Source organism: Ascaphus truei, chromosome 3 (assembly GCF_040206685.1).
Source record: "Ascaphus truei isolate aAscTru1 chromosome 3, aAscTru1.hap1, whole genome shotgun sequence".
In the NCBI taxonomy this organism is placed as follows: Eukaryota; Metazoa; Chordata; class Amphibia; order Anura; family Ascaphidae; genus Ascaphus; species Ascaphus truei.
This window is the reverse complement of record NC_134485.1, coordinates 167283525-167301016: the sequence shown is the minus strand read 5'-3', so window position 1 is coordinate 167301016 and position 17492 is coordinate 167283525. Positions and strand designations below refer to the sequence as shown.

The following is a 17492-nucleotide window of genomic DNA, read 5'->3' as shown; positions in this document are numbered from 1 at the left end:
GAAGGAGATCTGCCCCTTTAGCTATTTGGTTAAGTAAAGATACACTCTGTGGCGCGCAGCCTGATTTCTGGGTCTTGGCTCAGATTTCTGGGTCTTGGCTCAGACCCCTCTATGTATACAGACTATCTTACCAGAGACTAATATATATATATATATATAGACTATCTTCACGGAGGCCACGCTAAGCAGCGACTGCTAAGCAGCGGCCTGCCGGCTGCAGACGGATCCCCTCCAAGGTACAGACGTTGCTGAGCCGCGGTGATATTATCCACGCCGGAATTCACCCCACGCGTAGGAGGACATCACGTCGGATCCGGCGGATCCAAACCCAGTTGAATAGCGGCACCCGTAGGCTGGAGCCCCGGGCAGGTACCTTTAGTAGTGCACTAACACTTAAAGGGATAGCGCTATCTCCAACACATTGAGTGGGTGTGGACATAAAGGGGCATCAGGGGATTGGTGCCCAGCACCCAAGTACTTTGGAGGAGGGAATATTTATGGTGATGTGTGCACCCAGTGCACTTCTATGTGTATGACTATATGCATTATTCTGTGTGGTACACATGGGCGTCCGCAGGGGGGGGCAAGGGGGGGCGCTTGCCCCCCCCCCCTGGATCCTGGGCCGCCAACAGCGGGGAACAGAGGGCACTGGCGTGACAGGATTTAGCGCGCTCTTCTGCAACAAAAAAAAAAACCTCCCTTTTCTCCTGATTGGCTGGCGCGTGTTGGCACGCTGCCAGGATTTTTTTTTTGTCCCTCCCAAGCCCTATCTCAGCGGTGCGCAAAACTGGGGGGCGCCAAATTATTTAGGGGGGGGCACAGCCTGTGCGGCGAAACCTGGGGGCAGAGCAGAGCAGGGGCAGAGCAGAGCAGAGCAGAGCAATGCCAGGCAGAAGATCCGTGCTGTGTTTCCCTGTGCTTGCAGAGGGGGCGGGGCGTCCCCTCTGCACACAGACACAAGCCCTCCTCTTCCTGTCAGCGTGGGGAACCGAGCATGCAGTACAGGTGTGTGTGTGTGTGTGTGTGTGTGTGTGTGTATATTGGTGTGTATAGTGATGTGTGTGTGTGTATATATGTATAGTGATGTGTGTGTGTGTGTGTGTGTGTATATATATATATATGTATAGTGATGTGTGTGTATATATGTATAGTTGTGTGTGTGTGTGTGTGTGTGTGTGTGTGTGTGTGTGTGTGTGTGGTGGTGATGTGTGTGTGTGTGTATATTGGTGTGTATACTGATGTGTGTGTGTGTGTATAGTGATGTGTGTATAGTGGTGTGTATAGTGATGTGTGTGTGTATAGTGGTGTGTGTGTGTGTGTGTGTGTGTGTGTGTATATATATAGGGATGTGTGTGTGTATATATATATATGTATAGTGATGTGTGTGTGTGTGTATATATGTATAGTGATGTGTGTGTGTGTGTGTGTGTGTGTGTGTGTATATATATATATATGTATAGTGATGTGTGTGTATATATATATGTATAATGATGTGTGTGTGTATATATATGTATAATGATGTGTGTGTGTGTGTGTGTATATATATGTATAATGATGTGTGTGTGTGTGTGTGTATATGTATAATGATGTGTGTGTGTATGTGTGTGTGTGTGTGTATATATATATATATGTATAGTGGTGTGTGTGTGTGTATATATATGTATAGTGATGTGTGTGTGTGTGTGTGTATATATATATATATGTATAGTGATGTGTGTGTGTATATATGTATAGTTGTGTGTGTGTGTGTGTGTGTGTGTGTGTGTGTGTGTGTGTGTGTGTGTGTGTGTGGTGGTGATGTGTGTGTGTGTATATTGGTGTGTATACTGATGTGTGTGTGTGTATAGTTATGTGTGTATAGTGATGTGTGTATAGTGGTGTGTATAGTGATGTGTGTGTGTGTGTGTGTGTGTGTGTGTGTGTGTGTGTGTGTGTGTGTGTGTGTGTGTATATATATATAGGGATGTGTGTGTGTGTATATATATATATATGTATAGTGATGTGTGTGTGTGTATATATGTATAGTGATGTGTGTGTGTGTGTGTGTGTATATATATATATGTATAGTGATGTGTGTGTATATATATGTATAATGATGTGTGTGTGTGTATATATATGTATAATTATGTGTGTGTGTGTGTATATATATGTATAATGATGTGTGTGTGTGTGTGTATATGTATAATGATGTGTGTGTGTGTGTGTGTGTGTGTGTGTGTATATATATGTATAGTGGTGTGTGTGTGTGTGTGTGTGTGTGTATATATATATGTATAGTGATGTGTGTGTGTGTGTGTGTGTGTATATATATATATATATATATATATATATATATATATGTATAGTGATGTGTGTGTTTTGTGATTGAATGTGTGCTGTGATTGTGTGTGGTGTGGGGGGTGTTGTTTGTGTTGTGATTGATTGTGTGTGTTGTGTGGTGTGGTATTAGTGTGTTGTGATATTAGTGTGTGTGGGGGGGTATTGTGTGTGTGGTGTGTCTGTGTTGTGATTGTGTGTGTGTATGGGTGTTGTGATTGAATGCAGTGTTGCACAAACTGGAGGGTGTACGCTCTCCCAAGCTTGGCGCTTGGGGAGACAAACAAAATTGACATTGAAGCATGCTCAGCAGCAGTCAATGCGCACAACCCCACACCCACACACAGCCACACACAAACACAGAAATAGCCCTGATCCATACCCCCCACTCGTGCTTGCAAAATTATGCAGGACACCCTGTGCTCATGCTTGGAGAGTTGGTGATGTCACCACTCTCGGCGACAGCGTGGACGCAGCCCAATTTTGCAAGCGCGAGCTGTTGAAACATATTTGTATTTACATTGTATATCGTTTAATAAACGGGGGGGGGGGTTCATGTGATTTTGATTACGTCAGGCAGGGGGGGCCCGAGAAATTAAATGGATGAAAAGGGGGGCTCGGCATAAAAAGTTTGCTCACCCCTGCGGAGTCTATCTGACCTTGCATAGCGAGGCCCGCCCTGTCCTGCATGGAGCAAGTCAGGTGAGTACTGCTCCATGCCACTCTCGCTTCCCCCTTGTCCTCCTGCTCTGATTCCCCCCCCCCCCTGCTCCGATCCCCCCCGTTCCAAAATCTTCCCCCTGCTCTGGTCCCCCTGTTCTGATTCCCCCCCCCCTGCTCCGGTCCCCCCTTCCCATTCAGATTCCCCCCCTGCTCCGGGTCACCCCTTCCCGTTCCGATTCTCCCCCCTGCTCCGGTTCCCCCCCCCCTGCTCCGATTCCCCCTTGTTGCGAGTGTCTGAGTTTGTGTCTGAGTGTGTGTCTGTGTGTGTGTGAGAGATCAGGGGGGGAGGGAATGAATGTGAGGAGGACGGATTCAGGGAGTGGGTTTGAGTCAGAGGGGGATAATTGATGGAGGGGGGAGAGTCAGGAGACAGGGGGTGTAATAGAGGAAGTGAGGAAGAGAGGGGTGAGGGGAGAGAGTGAATGAAGAAGAGAGGGGGTAAGAAAGAGATGGGGCTACACCTTGGGACTATCTGCATTAGAGTGGCACCAGACAAGGTGTGTGTGGTGTGGTGTGTGTGGTGTGTGTGTCTGAGTGAGAGAGAGAGAGTCTGAGTGAGAGAGAGAGAGTCTGAGTGAGAGAGAGAGAGTCTGAGTGAGAGAGAGAGTCTGAGTGAGAGAGAGAGCCTGGGTGAGAGAGAGAGAGTGAGAGAGAGAGTCTGAGTGAGAGAGAGAGAGTCTGAGTGAGAGAGAGAGTCTGAGTGAGAGAGAGAGAGTCTGAGTGAGAGAGAGAGTCTGGGTGAGAGAGAGAGAGTGAGAGAGAGAGTCTGAGTCAGAGAGAGAGTCTGAGTGAGAGAGAGAGAGAGTCTGAGTGAGAGAGAGAGAGTCTGAGTGAGAGAGAGTCTGAGTGAGAGAGAGTCTGAGTGAGAGAGAGAGAGTCTGAGTGAGAGAGAGAGTCTGAGTGAGAGAGAGTCTGAGTGAGAGAGAGAGAGAGTCTGTGAGAGAGAGAGTCTGAGTGAGAGGGAGAGGGAGAGAGAGTCTGAGAGGGAGAGGGAGAGTCTGAGAGGGAGAGGGAGAGTCTGAGTCTGAGAGGGAGAGTCTGAGAGGGAGAGGGAGAGTCTGAGAGGGAGAGTCTGAGAGGGAGAGTGAGAGTCTGAGAGAGTGAGAGTCTGAGAGAGGGAGAGTCTGAGAGAGGGAGAGTCTGAGAGAGGGAGAGTCTGAGAGAGGGAGAGTCTGAGAGAGGGAGAGTCAGAGAGGGAGAGTCTGAGAGGGAGAGTCTGAGGGGGAGAGTCTGAGGGGGAGAGTGAGAGTCTGAGAGGGAGAGGGAGAGGGAGAGTCTGAGAGGGAGAGGGAGAGTCTGAGAGGGAGAGGGAGAGTCTGAGAGAGGGAGGGTGTGTGTTTGTGTCTGTCTGTCTGTGAATGAATACAGACACCAACCCACAGTCAGTCAGTCACCCACCCAAGTGTCAGTCACACACGAGTCAGTCAGTCAAAGTGTCAGTCACCCACCCCGTCACCCACACCCCCCCACAACCACTCTCTCTCTCTGTCTAGTTAACATTATGCCCCCCCCTGAAAACATTTCTGCGGACGCCCATGGTGGTACAGGTACTGAAGTTATTAGTATTAGCAATAGTAAACAGTTATTAGCATACACTGTGTGCGTGTTTTATTATTGTGGTTCCTGTAAGAGGACCATCCCACTAAGGTGGGAGCCCTTACAGGTGGAGGTGCTGTGTTCAACGAATGATCATGTAACTCCAGGCTCCCAGTGGCGGAGGTTCAGGCCTTCTGTGAGCCTATCAGGTAACGCACCACACCCAGTAACACAATTGTATTTCCCCACATGGTCCCCATCTGCGATAGGGGGGGGGGCAAAAGGTGTTACATGAGGAGAGAGAGTGAGGTGGGGGGAGTGAGAGAGGAGGGTGTGGAACCTATATCTCCTGCAATTATAATTTTTTCAACTAACGTTAGTGCAGTGTTGCGCAAATTGTTGGGCGCGCTAGATATTCTGGGGGGGGGGTGCGGGCGGTTGCAGAGGCCCCGTGCTCTTCCCCGAAGCATTTAAATTAAATGCCAGTGGACCGTGCGAGGCATCTGCAACCTGTACTTACCGGGATTCCGCCGGCTTCTGCTCACATTGCCATGACAACGCAGCATCAAATGACGCAGCGGGGTCATGTGACGCGCTGTGTCATCATGACAACGCATGTCAAATGACGCTGGGGTGTCACGTGACCCTCAGCGTCATTTGACGCTTGGTCACACGGGAGGGGGGCACGAGCACAGGGACCAAGACACAGGGGCGGCGCAGCCAAAAAACTTTGCGCACCCCTGTGTTAGTGTATAGTTCATTTTTCAAGTTAAATAGATTCAAGCTAGTATATCTGTGGTCTTTTATCTGTTTTTTATGAAAACTCTGTAATCATTTTTTCTTTGGGTCATGGTCAAAAATGTATTTATTCTACAAGGTCACAAGAAGAAAACATTTGAAAAAAAACTGCCCCTGTTCACATTCTTGTTAACAAAAGAATGTTCAGGGGACTACTACTTTAAATGGCTTATGTGACAAGACAAATTGGTTCAATTCTAGGTCATAAATCTACACCATACCTACCACATAAAAAAATCCTATTGATTTTAATTTTACTTTTTTCTTTGGCACATAAGTTGCAGTTATTTTCCCAAAAATTGCCCAACTTTTGCCTTGATACATACTGTAAGCCCCTACTGAGGTTTTTTCTTTTTTTTTATCCAAGCTCCTCAGGCTTCAGAATAGGAGAAAGACACTGAAGATTTATCAGGGGAAAACATTCCCATTTACACCACTAAATATAAAAAGGGCAAAAATAAAATTCACCTGATTTGCCCCAGTTTGCAACTGGAAACCTTTAATAAATGAACCCTTTAGGTTCATGAATGACAATGAAAATGAACCTATACAGTAACAATAAACAATAACATAACTAAATAAAAATATTAAAGGACAATTTCAAACTGACCCTTATGGAACAAAAATAAAATAAAAAGATACAACAGCTAATGTTACCGTAAAAGCAATTCAGTTTGCCACCAGCAGTATTACAACAACAATAAAAAAAACTTTGAAATGGAAATAAATGATCACATTTAGTGATTAGTGTCAATTATAATGACATTATACAAGTATATACATTATACAGACATAATTGACACTAAACATGCAGAAGCTACAGTATGTACAGTAAGTTAAGATTTCTGGACACATGTTGATTAGGACATTAATTAGATTTACCCCCCGACCATCTGCACTTTTTCCCTGATCTAATTCTATGTATAGTGCCTCAGGATCTTTAGTTACTGTATAACCAAGCTATAAAACTAATGCCCAGATATATGGCGGCCGAGTCGTTGTTCTCATTTATTGTTGGCACCCACATTTCGTTAGCTTAACATTGGACAGTTACATAGCTGTTTTGTACTCCGTTTTTCTAATCTTTAGGGAAAGTCACTGCGATCACTAACACAAGACACTGGTTGAAATAATAAACCATCTATAGTACGATTGCCCTTCCCTTTCACCATGGCCAGTGGAAGAGCATCATTGAAGAAGGGTATAAATAATTAAGCACTGACCTGAGATGCCCCCGCCGATCACAATCACATCATGTGTGTTGCTCATGTCTTCTGCTTCACTGTCGCTCTCCTTTTGAGCTACTTATAGCTTTGTTTAGGTCGTTGTCAACTGCAAGGGATTCCCAATACTTCTCTTCCCTGACAGATTCTGGCACTCTATTCTTAAGGCAGAGAAAACGGTGGCAGCATACAGAGCCACAATACAGTGCCTACTGCCTCGCACAGCCTGGCTGCAATTCCTCCCACTGCTCGTCTCTTGCAGTCGGTAAACTCGTAGTGCACAGGGGTGGATTTAGTAAACACTGTACACCCGCTATTGGCTGTTGAAACGGGAGTGGTTCAATACGTACAACAGCAAAGATAAGCCCAAGTTTTGGGGAATGTTTCCTCAATAAATAGATGCATGTTTGCTCTGCTGTAATCTTTTCATTCTTGTGTACAAAGTTGGAAAATGTGCTTAAACTAGCGATTTTATGTTCTGTCATGTTTTATCCAGGTTACTTGCCATTCCTGAAACATTGCCAATAAGACAAAAAGCAGATTACATTAATAACTCGCCTTTGTAGTCTATTCATGTTCTTGCTTATCTCCAAGCTATCTGATTTAAAACATAATTTACCCTCAACCTCATGATATATTAATTTAATTTAATTTAATTTAAAAAGATGCACTTTTTTGTTTTATTTCAAATGCTTCATAAAAGCAAATAATCACTTTAGAGTGGTGTAAATTGCAAAATGTAGGAATATTATTGCTCTTATAATAAATAAATCCCCAAATTGGCACACTGAACAGTATTTTTTTCTAAATATTGATAGCTTGGTTGTAGTTAATAGTGCATTCTGTATTTACAGTACTGTACAGTATTTTGCATCTACATATAAATATTTTAGGCAATAGCTTATAGGTTTACAGTCCTATCAGCATGGTAGTGTCTGTGACAATATACAAATATTTTTATATATTACTATTCTTATAGATTCTACTTTATAAGCTGAAATGTAACAAAAAGAAACACATGAAACTACGTTTGAGAATTTGTATGATACTGTGTAGGTGAACTGTAGTTTTATTTAGTTGTGGTTTTATATTTTTAAACTTGGACACTGTGACACAGTTTGAAAGGGATTCAAAATATAATAATATTTACACTCCAGCATATACTATATTAATTATTATTAGCATGAAGAGATGGCCCACAATATGACTGTGATAAAGGGCTTTTCCTCTACTAACTTTAATGCTGGTGGGTTGTATTTCAGCTATCAGTGTGTGCACTTACTGGGTATACTTACTGGGGGCCTGAGCATGGCTGAACACTCATACAGACTGGGTCGGAGCAACGCTATCCGCTCTCGCACCCCCCAGATACAATTCGTAGAGGGTGTGTGTGTCTTTTTTGAAATTCTATGTGTAATTGTGTTATTCTGTATGGGTGGAAGTGTGACGCTGTGTGTGAGTGGAATTGTGTGTGTGTGTTGAATTGTGTGTGTATGTGACTGTCTGTGTTGAGTTGTGTGTGTATGTGTGACACTGTGTGAAATTGTGTGTGTGTGTGTGTGTGTGTGACACTGTGTGAAGTTATGTGTGGAATTGTGTGTGTGTGTGTGTGTGTGTGTGTGTGTGTGTGTGTGTGTGTGTGTGTGTGTGTGTGTGTGTGTGTGTGTGACACTGTGTGTGGAATTGCGTGTGTGTGTCCCACTGTGTGTGGGTGTGACACCGTTTGTGTGGAATTATGTGTTCGACACTGTGTGGAATTCTTTGTGGCACTGTGCACTTGATACTTTGTGTGTGTGTGACACTATATGTGTGTGGCACTATATGTGTGGAGTTGTGGTTGTGTGTGAGACACTGTGTGTGTAAAGTTGTGTGTGTGACACTGTGTGGAATTGTGGGTATGTGTGGGGGAAATAGAATGTGTGGGGTTGTGTGTGTGTAGAATTGTGTGTGTATGTGTGACACTGTGTGTGCAGAATTGTGTGTGTGTGTTGAAATTGTGTGTGTGTGTAGAATTGTGTGTGCTTGTGTGACACTGTGTGAAGTTATGTGTGGAATTGTGTGACTGTGTGTGTGACACTGTGTGTGGAATTGTGTGTGTGGCACTGTGTGTGGAAGTGTGTGTGTGTGTGTGTGTGTGTGTGTGTGTGTGTGTGTGTGTGTGTGTGTGTGTGTGTGTGTGTGTGTGTGTGTGTGTGTGTGTGTGTGTGTGTGTGTGTGTGTGTGTGACACCGTGTGTGTGGAATTGTGTGTTTGACACTGTGTGGAATTCTATGTGGCACTGTGCATTTGATACTTTGTATGTGTGTGACAGTATATTTGTGTGGCACTATGTGTGTGGAATTGTGTTTTTGTGTGAGAAATTGTGTGTGTAAAGTTGTATGTGGGTTTCTGTGTGACACTGTGTGGAATTGTGGGTATGTGTGGGGGAAATAGAATGTGTGGGGTTGTGTGTGTGTGGAATTGGGTGTGTGCAGAATTGTGCGTGTGTTGAATTGTGTGTGTGTGGAATTGTGTGTGTACGTGTGTCAAGCTATGCAGCCCGCAGACCAGACCAGTCCCCTGTACTGAGGTGGGATGTAGAGTATACGCACTGACAGCAGAGGGGGCGTGTCCGGAATGTGGCTTAGTAGCGTGGCAAAGCAGGATATTTAAAGCGACAGTGACCAATCCGGATGAGGGGCATGGCGGTGGCGTGTCGAGGAGCTGCTCGTGAGTGGCTGAGAGACCAGGAAGTAGTAGAGCACAGCTGAGAGTCTGTAACACCAGTGCTAGAATCCAAGATGGCGGCCATAGCAGAGTTCAAGGTATGCGCTGGGCGGCGGCATGGGTAGCGACGGGGGTCAGGGGCAGCAGCCGCTGCAGTACTGGTAGTGGGTAAGGAGGGGTAACTCCGCAAGGGATGTAGCCCCCAATTCCTTACAGTACCCCCCTTCAGGATCGACCTCAGTACGATCCATCCAAGGCGTCTGTGGAAATTTCTTGTGGAAGCGATTGAGTAGAGCTGGAGCATGAATCTCTTCCCTTGATATCCAGGAACGCTCTTCTGGACCATCGCCCTTCCAAAGTACAAGGAACTGTACTTTTCCCCTGGATATATGGGAATCCACAATGGACTGTACCTCGAATTCAGAGTGTTCTTGGACCGTAACAAGGTTGGGTTTATGGGCTTTTGCAGGGAAGCGATTGCTCTGAATGAAAGGCTTGAGCAGGGATACATGGAACGCATTGGGAATGTTCATGGATGAAGGCAACTGTAAGCGGAACGTGACAGGATTGATTTGTTCCTGAATCAAGAAAGGCCCCAAAAACCTAGACGCCAATTTCAGGGTAGGAGTCTTCAGTCTTATATTCTTTGCTGAAAGCCAGACTCGGTCCCCTGGCTTGTAATTGGGAGCCTGTTGACGACGACGATCTGCTTGAGATTTGAAACTCTGAGCTGCCCTAAGGAGTGCGGATTGGATCTTGATCCAAAAGTTCTGCAGCATGGTTACCCGTTCATCGGCTTCTGGCACTCCTGAGGGAGTGTTGGAGATTGGAAGCCGACTTGGATGAAAGGCGTAATTCACGAAAAACAGAGATTCTTGCGTAGATTCATTACGGAGAGAATTGGAAGCAAATTCCGCCCATGGTAATAGATCAACCCAATTATCTTGGGTATCAGAAATAAAGCAACGTAGATACTGTTCAAGGCTTTGATTAAGTCTCTCAGTTTGCCCATTAGTTTGGGATGTTAGCCTGAAGAGAAGGATAAGGCCATACCAAGACTCTTGGAGAAAGCACGCCAAAACCTTGATATGAACTGCAATCCTCGGTCAGAAACTATGGACGTAGGGATCCCGTTGATACGAAACACTTCTTTGGTAAAAATATCTGCCAGGCTGGGAGAGGAGGGAAGACCCTTTAGGGGAACAAAATGGGCCTGTTTCGAAAATCGGTCTACTATGACCAAAATGGTAGTCATACCTCTGGAGGGCGGAAGATCTACAATAAAATCCATCGAAATATGTGACCATGGACGATCAGGTACTGGAAGAGGCATGAGTAACCCGGAAGGCTTGTGATGAAGAGTCTTGTTCTGTGCACAAACTGGACGAGCGCGTGTAAATTCGTGAATGAGTTTTGCCATATTAGGCCACCAAAAGGTGCGCTTAATGAGATCCAAAGTTCTCTTGAAGCCGGGATGGCCGGCTGACCGGACGGAGTAACCCCATTCTAAGATCTTCTGACGAAACTTGGGGGCGGCATAAAGGGTTCCTTCCGGTACCTCTAGACCACTCGGAATCGATGACTGGGCTTCTATGATCTTTTCAAGAATATCAAAAGAGTTTTGCGGAGACTATGCATTTCGAAGGTACAATTGTTTCTGGGATTTCTTCGGATCTTTCCTCAGGGGAAAATTGTCTGGACAAGGCAACAGCTTTTATGTTCTTCGTGCCGGGGATGTACGATAGAGTATAATTAAATCTTGAAAAAAAAAGTGCCCAGCGGGCTTGACGAGATCCTAGACGACGTGCACTTTCGATATAGACAAGATTCTTATGTTCTGTCAAAATAGCAATCGGTTCACGGGAGCCTTCCAGGAGGTGTCGCCACTCCTGTAAAGCCATCTTGATGGCCAGGAGTTCTCTATTTCCGACATCATAGTTCTTTTCAGCAGGGGAGAACTTTTTCGAAAAAAATCTACATGGGTGCAATTTATCTTGGGGGGAGAGTTTCTGGAAGAGAATGGCACCCGCACCACAATCAGAGGCGTCCACTTCTAATGTAAACAGAAGACTAGTATCAGGATGACTAAGGATGGGTGCCGAAACAAAAGCTTGCTTCAAGGTTTCAAAGGCGGAAACTGCCTCCGGAGGCCACACAGATGGTCGATTCCCTTCTTAGTAAGCGCAGTGATGGGAGCCACAGTGGTGGAAAAATTATGGATGAATTTCCTCTAGTAATTGGAAAAGCCCAAAAAACGCTGAATGGCCTTAAGAGAATTGGGCAGGGGCCAATCCAAAACAGCCTTAAGTTTTTCTGGGTCCATCGAAAATCCTTTATCCGAAATGATATAGCCTAAGAAGTCGGTTGAAGACTGATGAAAAAGACATTTCTCGAGCTTTGCGTAGAGATTATTGACACGGAGACGAGAGAGGACAAGTCTAGTATTCTTGTTATGATCTTGAAGATTCCCAGAAAAAATTAGAATATCGTCAAGGTAAATAATTGCGAAGGAATTGAGGACATCGTGGAAGACATCATTCATAAAATCCTGTAAGACAGCAGGAGCATTTCATAAACCAAATGGCATCACGAGATACTCATAGTATCCCATTCTTGTATTGAAGGCGGTTTTCCATTCATCGCCCTCTCGAATACGTATGAGGTTGTAGGCTCCTCAGAGGTCTAGCTTGGAATTTTTTTTGGCCCCTTGAAGCCTATCAAACAGTTCTGAAATCAGAGGCAGGGGATACCGGTTCTTGACAGTAATAAGATTGAGGCCCCGGTAGTCAATGCATGGTCTGAGGGATCCATCCTTTTTCTTCACAAAAAAGAAACCGGCACCGGCAGGAGACGAAGAGTTGCGAATGAATCCCTTCTCAAGATTCTCTTTGATGTAGGTTGCCATGGCATCAGTCTCTGGGAGAGACAAGGGGTAGGACTTAGAGTTTGGCAGGATGGCACCAGATCAATGGCACAATCATAGGGTCTATGAGGTGGCAGGACCTCTGACTGAGACTCACTGAAAACATCGATGAAATCAGCATATACTTCGGGAAGAGTGGAGTTGCTATCAGAAGGCGTTTCCATTCCCACAATAACTGTGGCAGGAGCTATGACCGGCGAGGGTGAGGCGTCTGTCTCTGGCTCCCATTGAATCGGTTTGCGGTCCCTCCAATCTATGCGTGAGTTGTGATGCTGTAACCAAGGTAACCCTAGGATAACCGAAACATCAGGAGAGTGTATTACGTCAAAGGAGATGATCTCGGTGTGAGTACCGGCAGACAAAGTGAGAGGAAGAGTCTCTAACGTGATGAAAGCAGGTTGCAAAGGACGTCCATCAATAGCCTCGAGTCCAATTGGTGCTTTCTTGGAGATAAGAGAAATCTTGTTACGGGTAGCGAAATCGTGGTCCACAAAATTACCACCGAAGCCTGAATCGAGAAAAGCAGCAGTAGTTACACGAAAATTCGGGCCTTCAAGCGAAACTGGGAGCATAATCCTTTTTGGGAGTTCCTCTTTAGAGAGGGGGCAAGAAGAAATTGAACCGAGGGTAAGTCCCTCTTGCGTGGCTGGTCCCGTTTGTTCCTTGGGCCTAAAAGGACAAAAATGTACCACATGATCTGGTGATCCACAATAATAGCATAGGCCCTCATTCTGGTGGCGAACCCTCTCGGTCGTCCTGTCGGGAGTACGGATCCGCTGACTGCCAATCTGCATGGGTTCCACAGCATCACGAACAGGCCGAAAAGCCGGAGGAGGCCTAGGATAAGGAGGGTCATAAGGCACGAACCTGGGACGTTGGCGTTCGGGACGTCGCTCCTGGAGGCACTGGTCCACGCGTATGCACTGTGCGATCAAATCCTCCAATGCTTGGGGTCTGGGCTGAAGTGCAAGTTCATCTTTTACAGATTCGGACAAACCTTGCCAAAATACAGCAGTAAGTGCCTCTTCGTTCCAACGAGTCTCTGCTGCGATGGTCCGGAATTCCAGTGCATATTTGGCTACGGATCTATGACCCTGAGACAAATGAACAAGAGAAGAGGCAGCAGTATCTTTGCGAGTAGGAATATAAAATACCTGCTGGAATTCTTGGCGGAAGAGCGGGTAATCCGAGGTGCACTCCGGACGCAGTTCCCAGATGGGAGAAGCCCAGGCCAAGGCATCCCCTGTTAAGAGAGAGTAAACATAGGCTACCTTGGTGCGTCCGTTGGGAAAGAGGCTTGGAGATATTTCAAACTGTATTTCACACTGGTTCAAAATCCCTCGACAGGCCAGAGGGTCACCCGCATATGCTTTAGGCATAGGGATTCTGAGTTCCGAAGACCGGGCACTTCCAGGTGCGGCTGCAGCTGGTGGCGGAATGGGCTGTAGTGAGAGAGTGGAAAGCTGTTGTATCAAAGCGGAAATCTGCAATCCCAAAGCTTGGATGCAATGCGCAAGGGTTGTAAGTAGATCCCCCACCTCAGCCAGGTCTGCATTTGGGCTCTGCATAATGTCACGCTGTGCAGCCCGCAGACCAGACCAGTCCCCTGTACTGAGGTGGGATGTAGAGTATACGCACCGACAGCAGATGGGGCGTGTCCGGGATGTGGCGTAGTAGCGTGGCCAGGCCTGGATGTAGATAAAGAATGGTCAAGTACTTGCCGAGTCCGAGGATCTAGAAAGTTCCGTAGTCAAAATCTGTAGCAGAGTCCGAGGGTCTTAGAGGCTAGAGTAGTCAGTAGGAAAGCCGAGTTCAGGAGCCAGAGGGGGTATTCAGACGAGCCGGGTCAATAGCTGTAAGGAATTAACACAAAGAGAGCACGACACAGGTTCCAGGCAACACAGGTAGAAAGAAGCTATGCAGAGCAAGGAAGTGAAGGTAATGCAGGATATTTAAAGCGACAGTGACCAATCTGGATGAGGGACATGGCAGGGACGTGTCGAGGAGCTGCTCGTGAGTGGCTGAGAGACCAGGAAGTAGTAGAGCACAGCTGAGAGTCTGTAACACCAGTGCCAGAATCCAAGATGGCGGCCACTGCAGAGTTCAATGTATGCGCTGGGCGGCGGCATGGGTAGCGGCGGGGGGCAGGGGCAGCAGCCGCTGCAGTACTGGTAGTGGCTAAGAAGGGGTCACGCCGCAAGGGACGTGGCCCCCGATTCCTTACAGTGTGACACTGTGTGAAATTGTGTGTGTGTTTGTGTGACACTGTGTGAAGTTATGTTTGTGACTGTGTGTTTGACACTGTGGGCCTCATGCAGTAAAGGCCATTCGAAAAATTTGCCAGGATTTTTAAATCACCATGTTTGGCAGTGTTGCTTTGGCAGTATGCAGAAAGGCCCGAATATCATGATAGTGATGTGATAATTACATTTTCAGAAATGGCGAGTAGCCGACGGCGAGATGATCGTCTCTCTGAGAACAAGGAAATGGCGTGGCGTGTTCGCAATGTTATCGTGGGGTTGGGCGATAATCTCGTGAGACAAACAATTTCTTGATTGAGCAGCCTATTCAAAGGCTGCATTTTTTTCTAATCTTTCTCTGTATGTTTGGGAGAGAGCGTGAGAGACAGACAGAGCTAGGCGTTTGGAGGATTTGTGATTGCTACAATTGGTGTGTTTTTTGATTGATTTGTCGTGTGTTCTTTTGTTTTCTTTACACATTTTTGTTATTGTCAGTTTGAAAGTGTTTAGTGAGTGTGCCATTTAATTTATTTCTGTGTTATTTGTGAGTGTTAGAGGTATGGACGGGAGGTGTGGAAGTCAGAGAAGTGATGGTGGGGTGACTGGTGGTGTTGAGGTGAGTGGTGGTCATATGAGTAGGCATGCGAGTGCACGTGGGAGTCAGGAGAGTGATGGTGGTGTGAGTGCTGTTGATGGGGTGAGTGCTGTTGGTGGGGTGAGTGCTGTTGGTGGTGGGGTGAGTGGTGGTGATGGGGTGATTGGTGGTGGTGTTATTGGTGGCGATGGTGGTAGTGTCCTGCAGTCTCTTCCATTGGAAGAAGGGGAGTCCAGGCAGCAGCAGCTGAGCTCAGTGGTTGCAGCTGCGCGTAAGAAGCGTGTTGAAAAGTCGAGAAATCTTCATACACTTAGACCCTACATTGACTACCGGGGCCTCAATCGGATCACGGTCAAAAATCGGTACCCTCTCCCCCTCATCTCTGAACTTTTCGACAGACTACAGGGAGCCAAACTTTTCACGAAACTGGACCTTCGAGGGGCATACAATCTAATCCGTATTCGAGGTGACAAATGGAAGACCGCTTTCAATACACGCAGCGGTCATTATGAGTACTTGGTGATGCCTTTCGGCCTAGTAATGCCCCGGCTGTGTTTCAAGATTTCATAAATGAAATTTTTCGAGATGTACTTAACTCTTTCGTGATTGTATACCTGGATGACATCCTCATTTTTTCAAAGAACCTTCAAGATCACATCCAACACAACAGGCTCGTTCTCTCCCATCTCCGCACTAATCATTTATACGCCAAGATGGAGAAATGTATCTTTCATCAAACTTCCACATCCTTCCTAGGATATATCATCTCGGATAAAGGATTCTCCATGGACCCCGAGAAACTCAAATTCCTCCTCGATTGGCTGCAACCTAATTCTCTCAAGTCCATTCAACGCTTCTAGTTTTTCCAACTACTATCGGAAGTTTATTCAAGGTTTTTCGACTATTATTGCTCCCATTACAGCCCTCACTAAAAAGGGGTCCAACCCCTCAGCCTGCTCTCCTGAGGCAGCCTCGGCCTTCGAGACTTTAAAGAAAGCATTTGTCTCGGCTCCCATTCTTCGCCATCCATATACCAGCCTACCCTTCGTCTTAGAGGTTGATGCCTCGGATTGTTGAGCAGGGGCGTACTCTTGCAGAGATCCTCTCCTCAAGATAAGTTACACCCCTGTGGGTTTTTTTCTAAAAAAATTCTTCAGCTGGGAAGAATTATGATGTGGACAACAGATAAAAACTGTCCATCTAGATGGCTCTTTAGGAGTGGAGGCACCTGCTGGAGGTGTCTAGAAAGCCAATTTCTATACTTACCGACCACAAAAATCTTTTATATATGGAGTCTGCACGTCGCCTGGGGTCCCGCCAAGCCCGCTGGGCACTATTCTTCTCTAGATTCAAATACACTCTTTCTAATATCCCTGGCACAAAAAATGTGAAAGCCGATGCTCTTTCCAGAGGAAAAGTCTGAAGAAGTCCTGTCAATGTTCCAAAATTGACAAACGGGGTTCAGTTGATAATAAGTAGTTTCTTTTAATACATAGTATGGTATGATCATATTCATTCAAAAGTCTACAAGACTCTCTCTGCCAGGGAGTGTCCAGGCAGCCTCTTTATACATTTTGATTCCTTTGTCTAACACAGTTACTAGGCAGATTACACTAACCACTCCTTAATTCTTAAACCAATCATATTACAGCTCATTAAACCTGGTTAAAACTAGCCTCAAAACAACTATGAATGGTGCCAGGTACCAAGTCTCCCTAGGAATGTGGGCGTTACTTTAGGCACATTCGTAAATCAACTTAGAAGCGAAATCTCTCAATTACACACAAAATGGAAACTGGACATGACTGACTTTACAAAATGGAAACTGAACATCACTTTCAATCCTTCTCCAGATACCATCCTAGTCCATTTAAAAAATATATCAACAGTATCTTCATTTTAGCAATATTATTTTGTCAGTCCCCTTCCCGAGACCATTCTACCCAGAAGACTTATCATCTCAGCTGTCTCATTCGACATTCTGGACAAGATCATCGAGGCTCAGAAACACATTCCGAGTGGTCTAGAGGTACCGGAGGGAAGGCACTACGCTACTCCAGTTTTCACCCCAAGATCTTGGAATGGGGCCATTCCTCCCATTCTGCAGGACATCCTGGCTTCAAGAGGACCCTTGGCCTTATTCAACGCACCTTTTGGTGGCCTAATATGGCAAAGACCATTCAGAAGTTTACCAGCGGTTGCCCCATTTGTGCTCAAAGTAATGCCCTTTGGTTTGCTCATGCCTTTACCTGTTCCTGAACGCCCCATGTCTCATATCTCGATGGACTTTATTGTGGAACTGCCCAGATTCAAGGGCATGAATACCATCTTGGTGGTAGTTGATCACTTCTCCAAGCAGGTACACTTCATCCCCCTCAAGGGTCTACCCTCCTCACCCGCCCTGGCTGATATCTTTTCAAAATAAATCTTTC

General features: G+C 45.9%; 1 protein-coding gene across 6 annotated transcripts in view; it reads right to left on the bottom strand.

Annotated features, from left to right (window-relative positions):
* The window catches only part of LOC142489263 (amine oxidase [flavin-containing] B-like), a 221312-nt gene extending 214436 nt beyond the window's left edge, over positions 1-6876 (bottom strand). For 2 of the 6 annotated variants that reach the window (XM_075589730.1, XM_075589725.1), the window contains exon 1: positions 6597-6876. In XM_075589730.1, the coding sequence (XP_075445845.1) occupies positions 6597-6642 (46 nt within the window). In that variant the 5' untranslated portion in view covers positions 6643-6876. The remainder of the gene's footprint in view (positions 1-6596) is intronic. The other 4 variants (XM_075589723.1, XM_075589724.1, XM_075589726.1 and 1 more) reach the window with 2 other exon arrangements.
* Positions 6877-17492: the final 10616 nt, after the last annotated feature.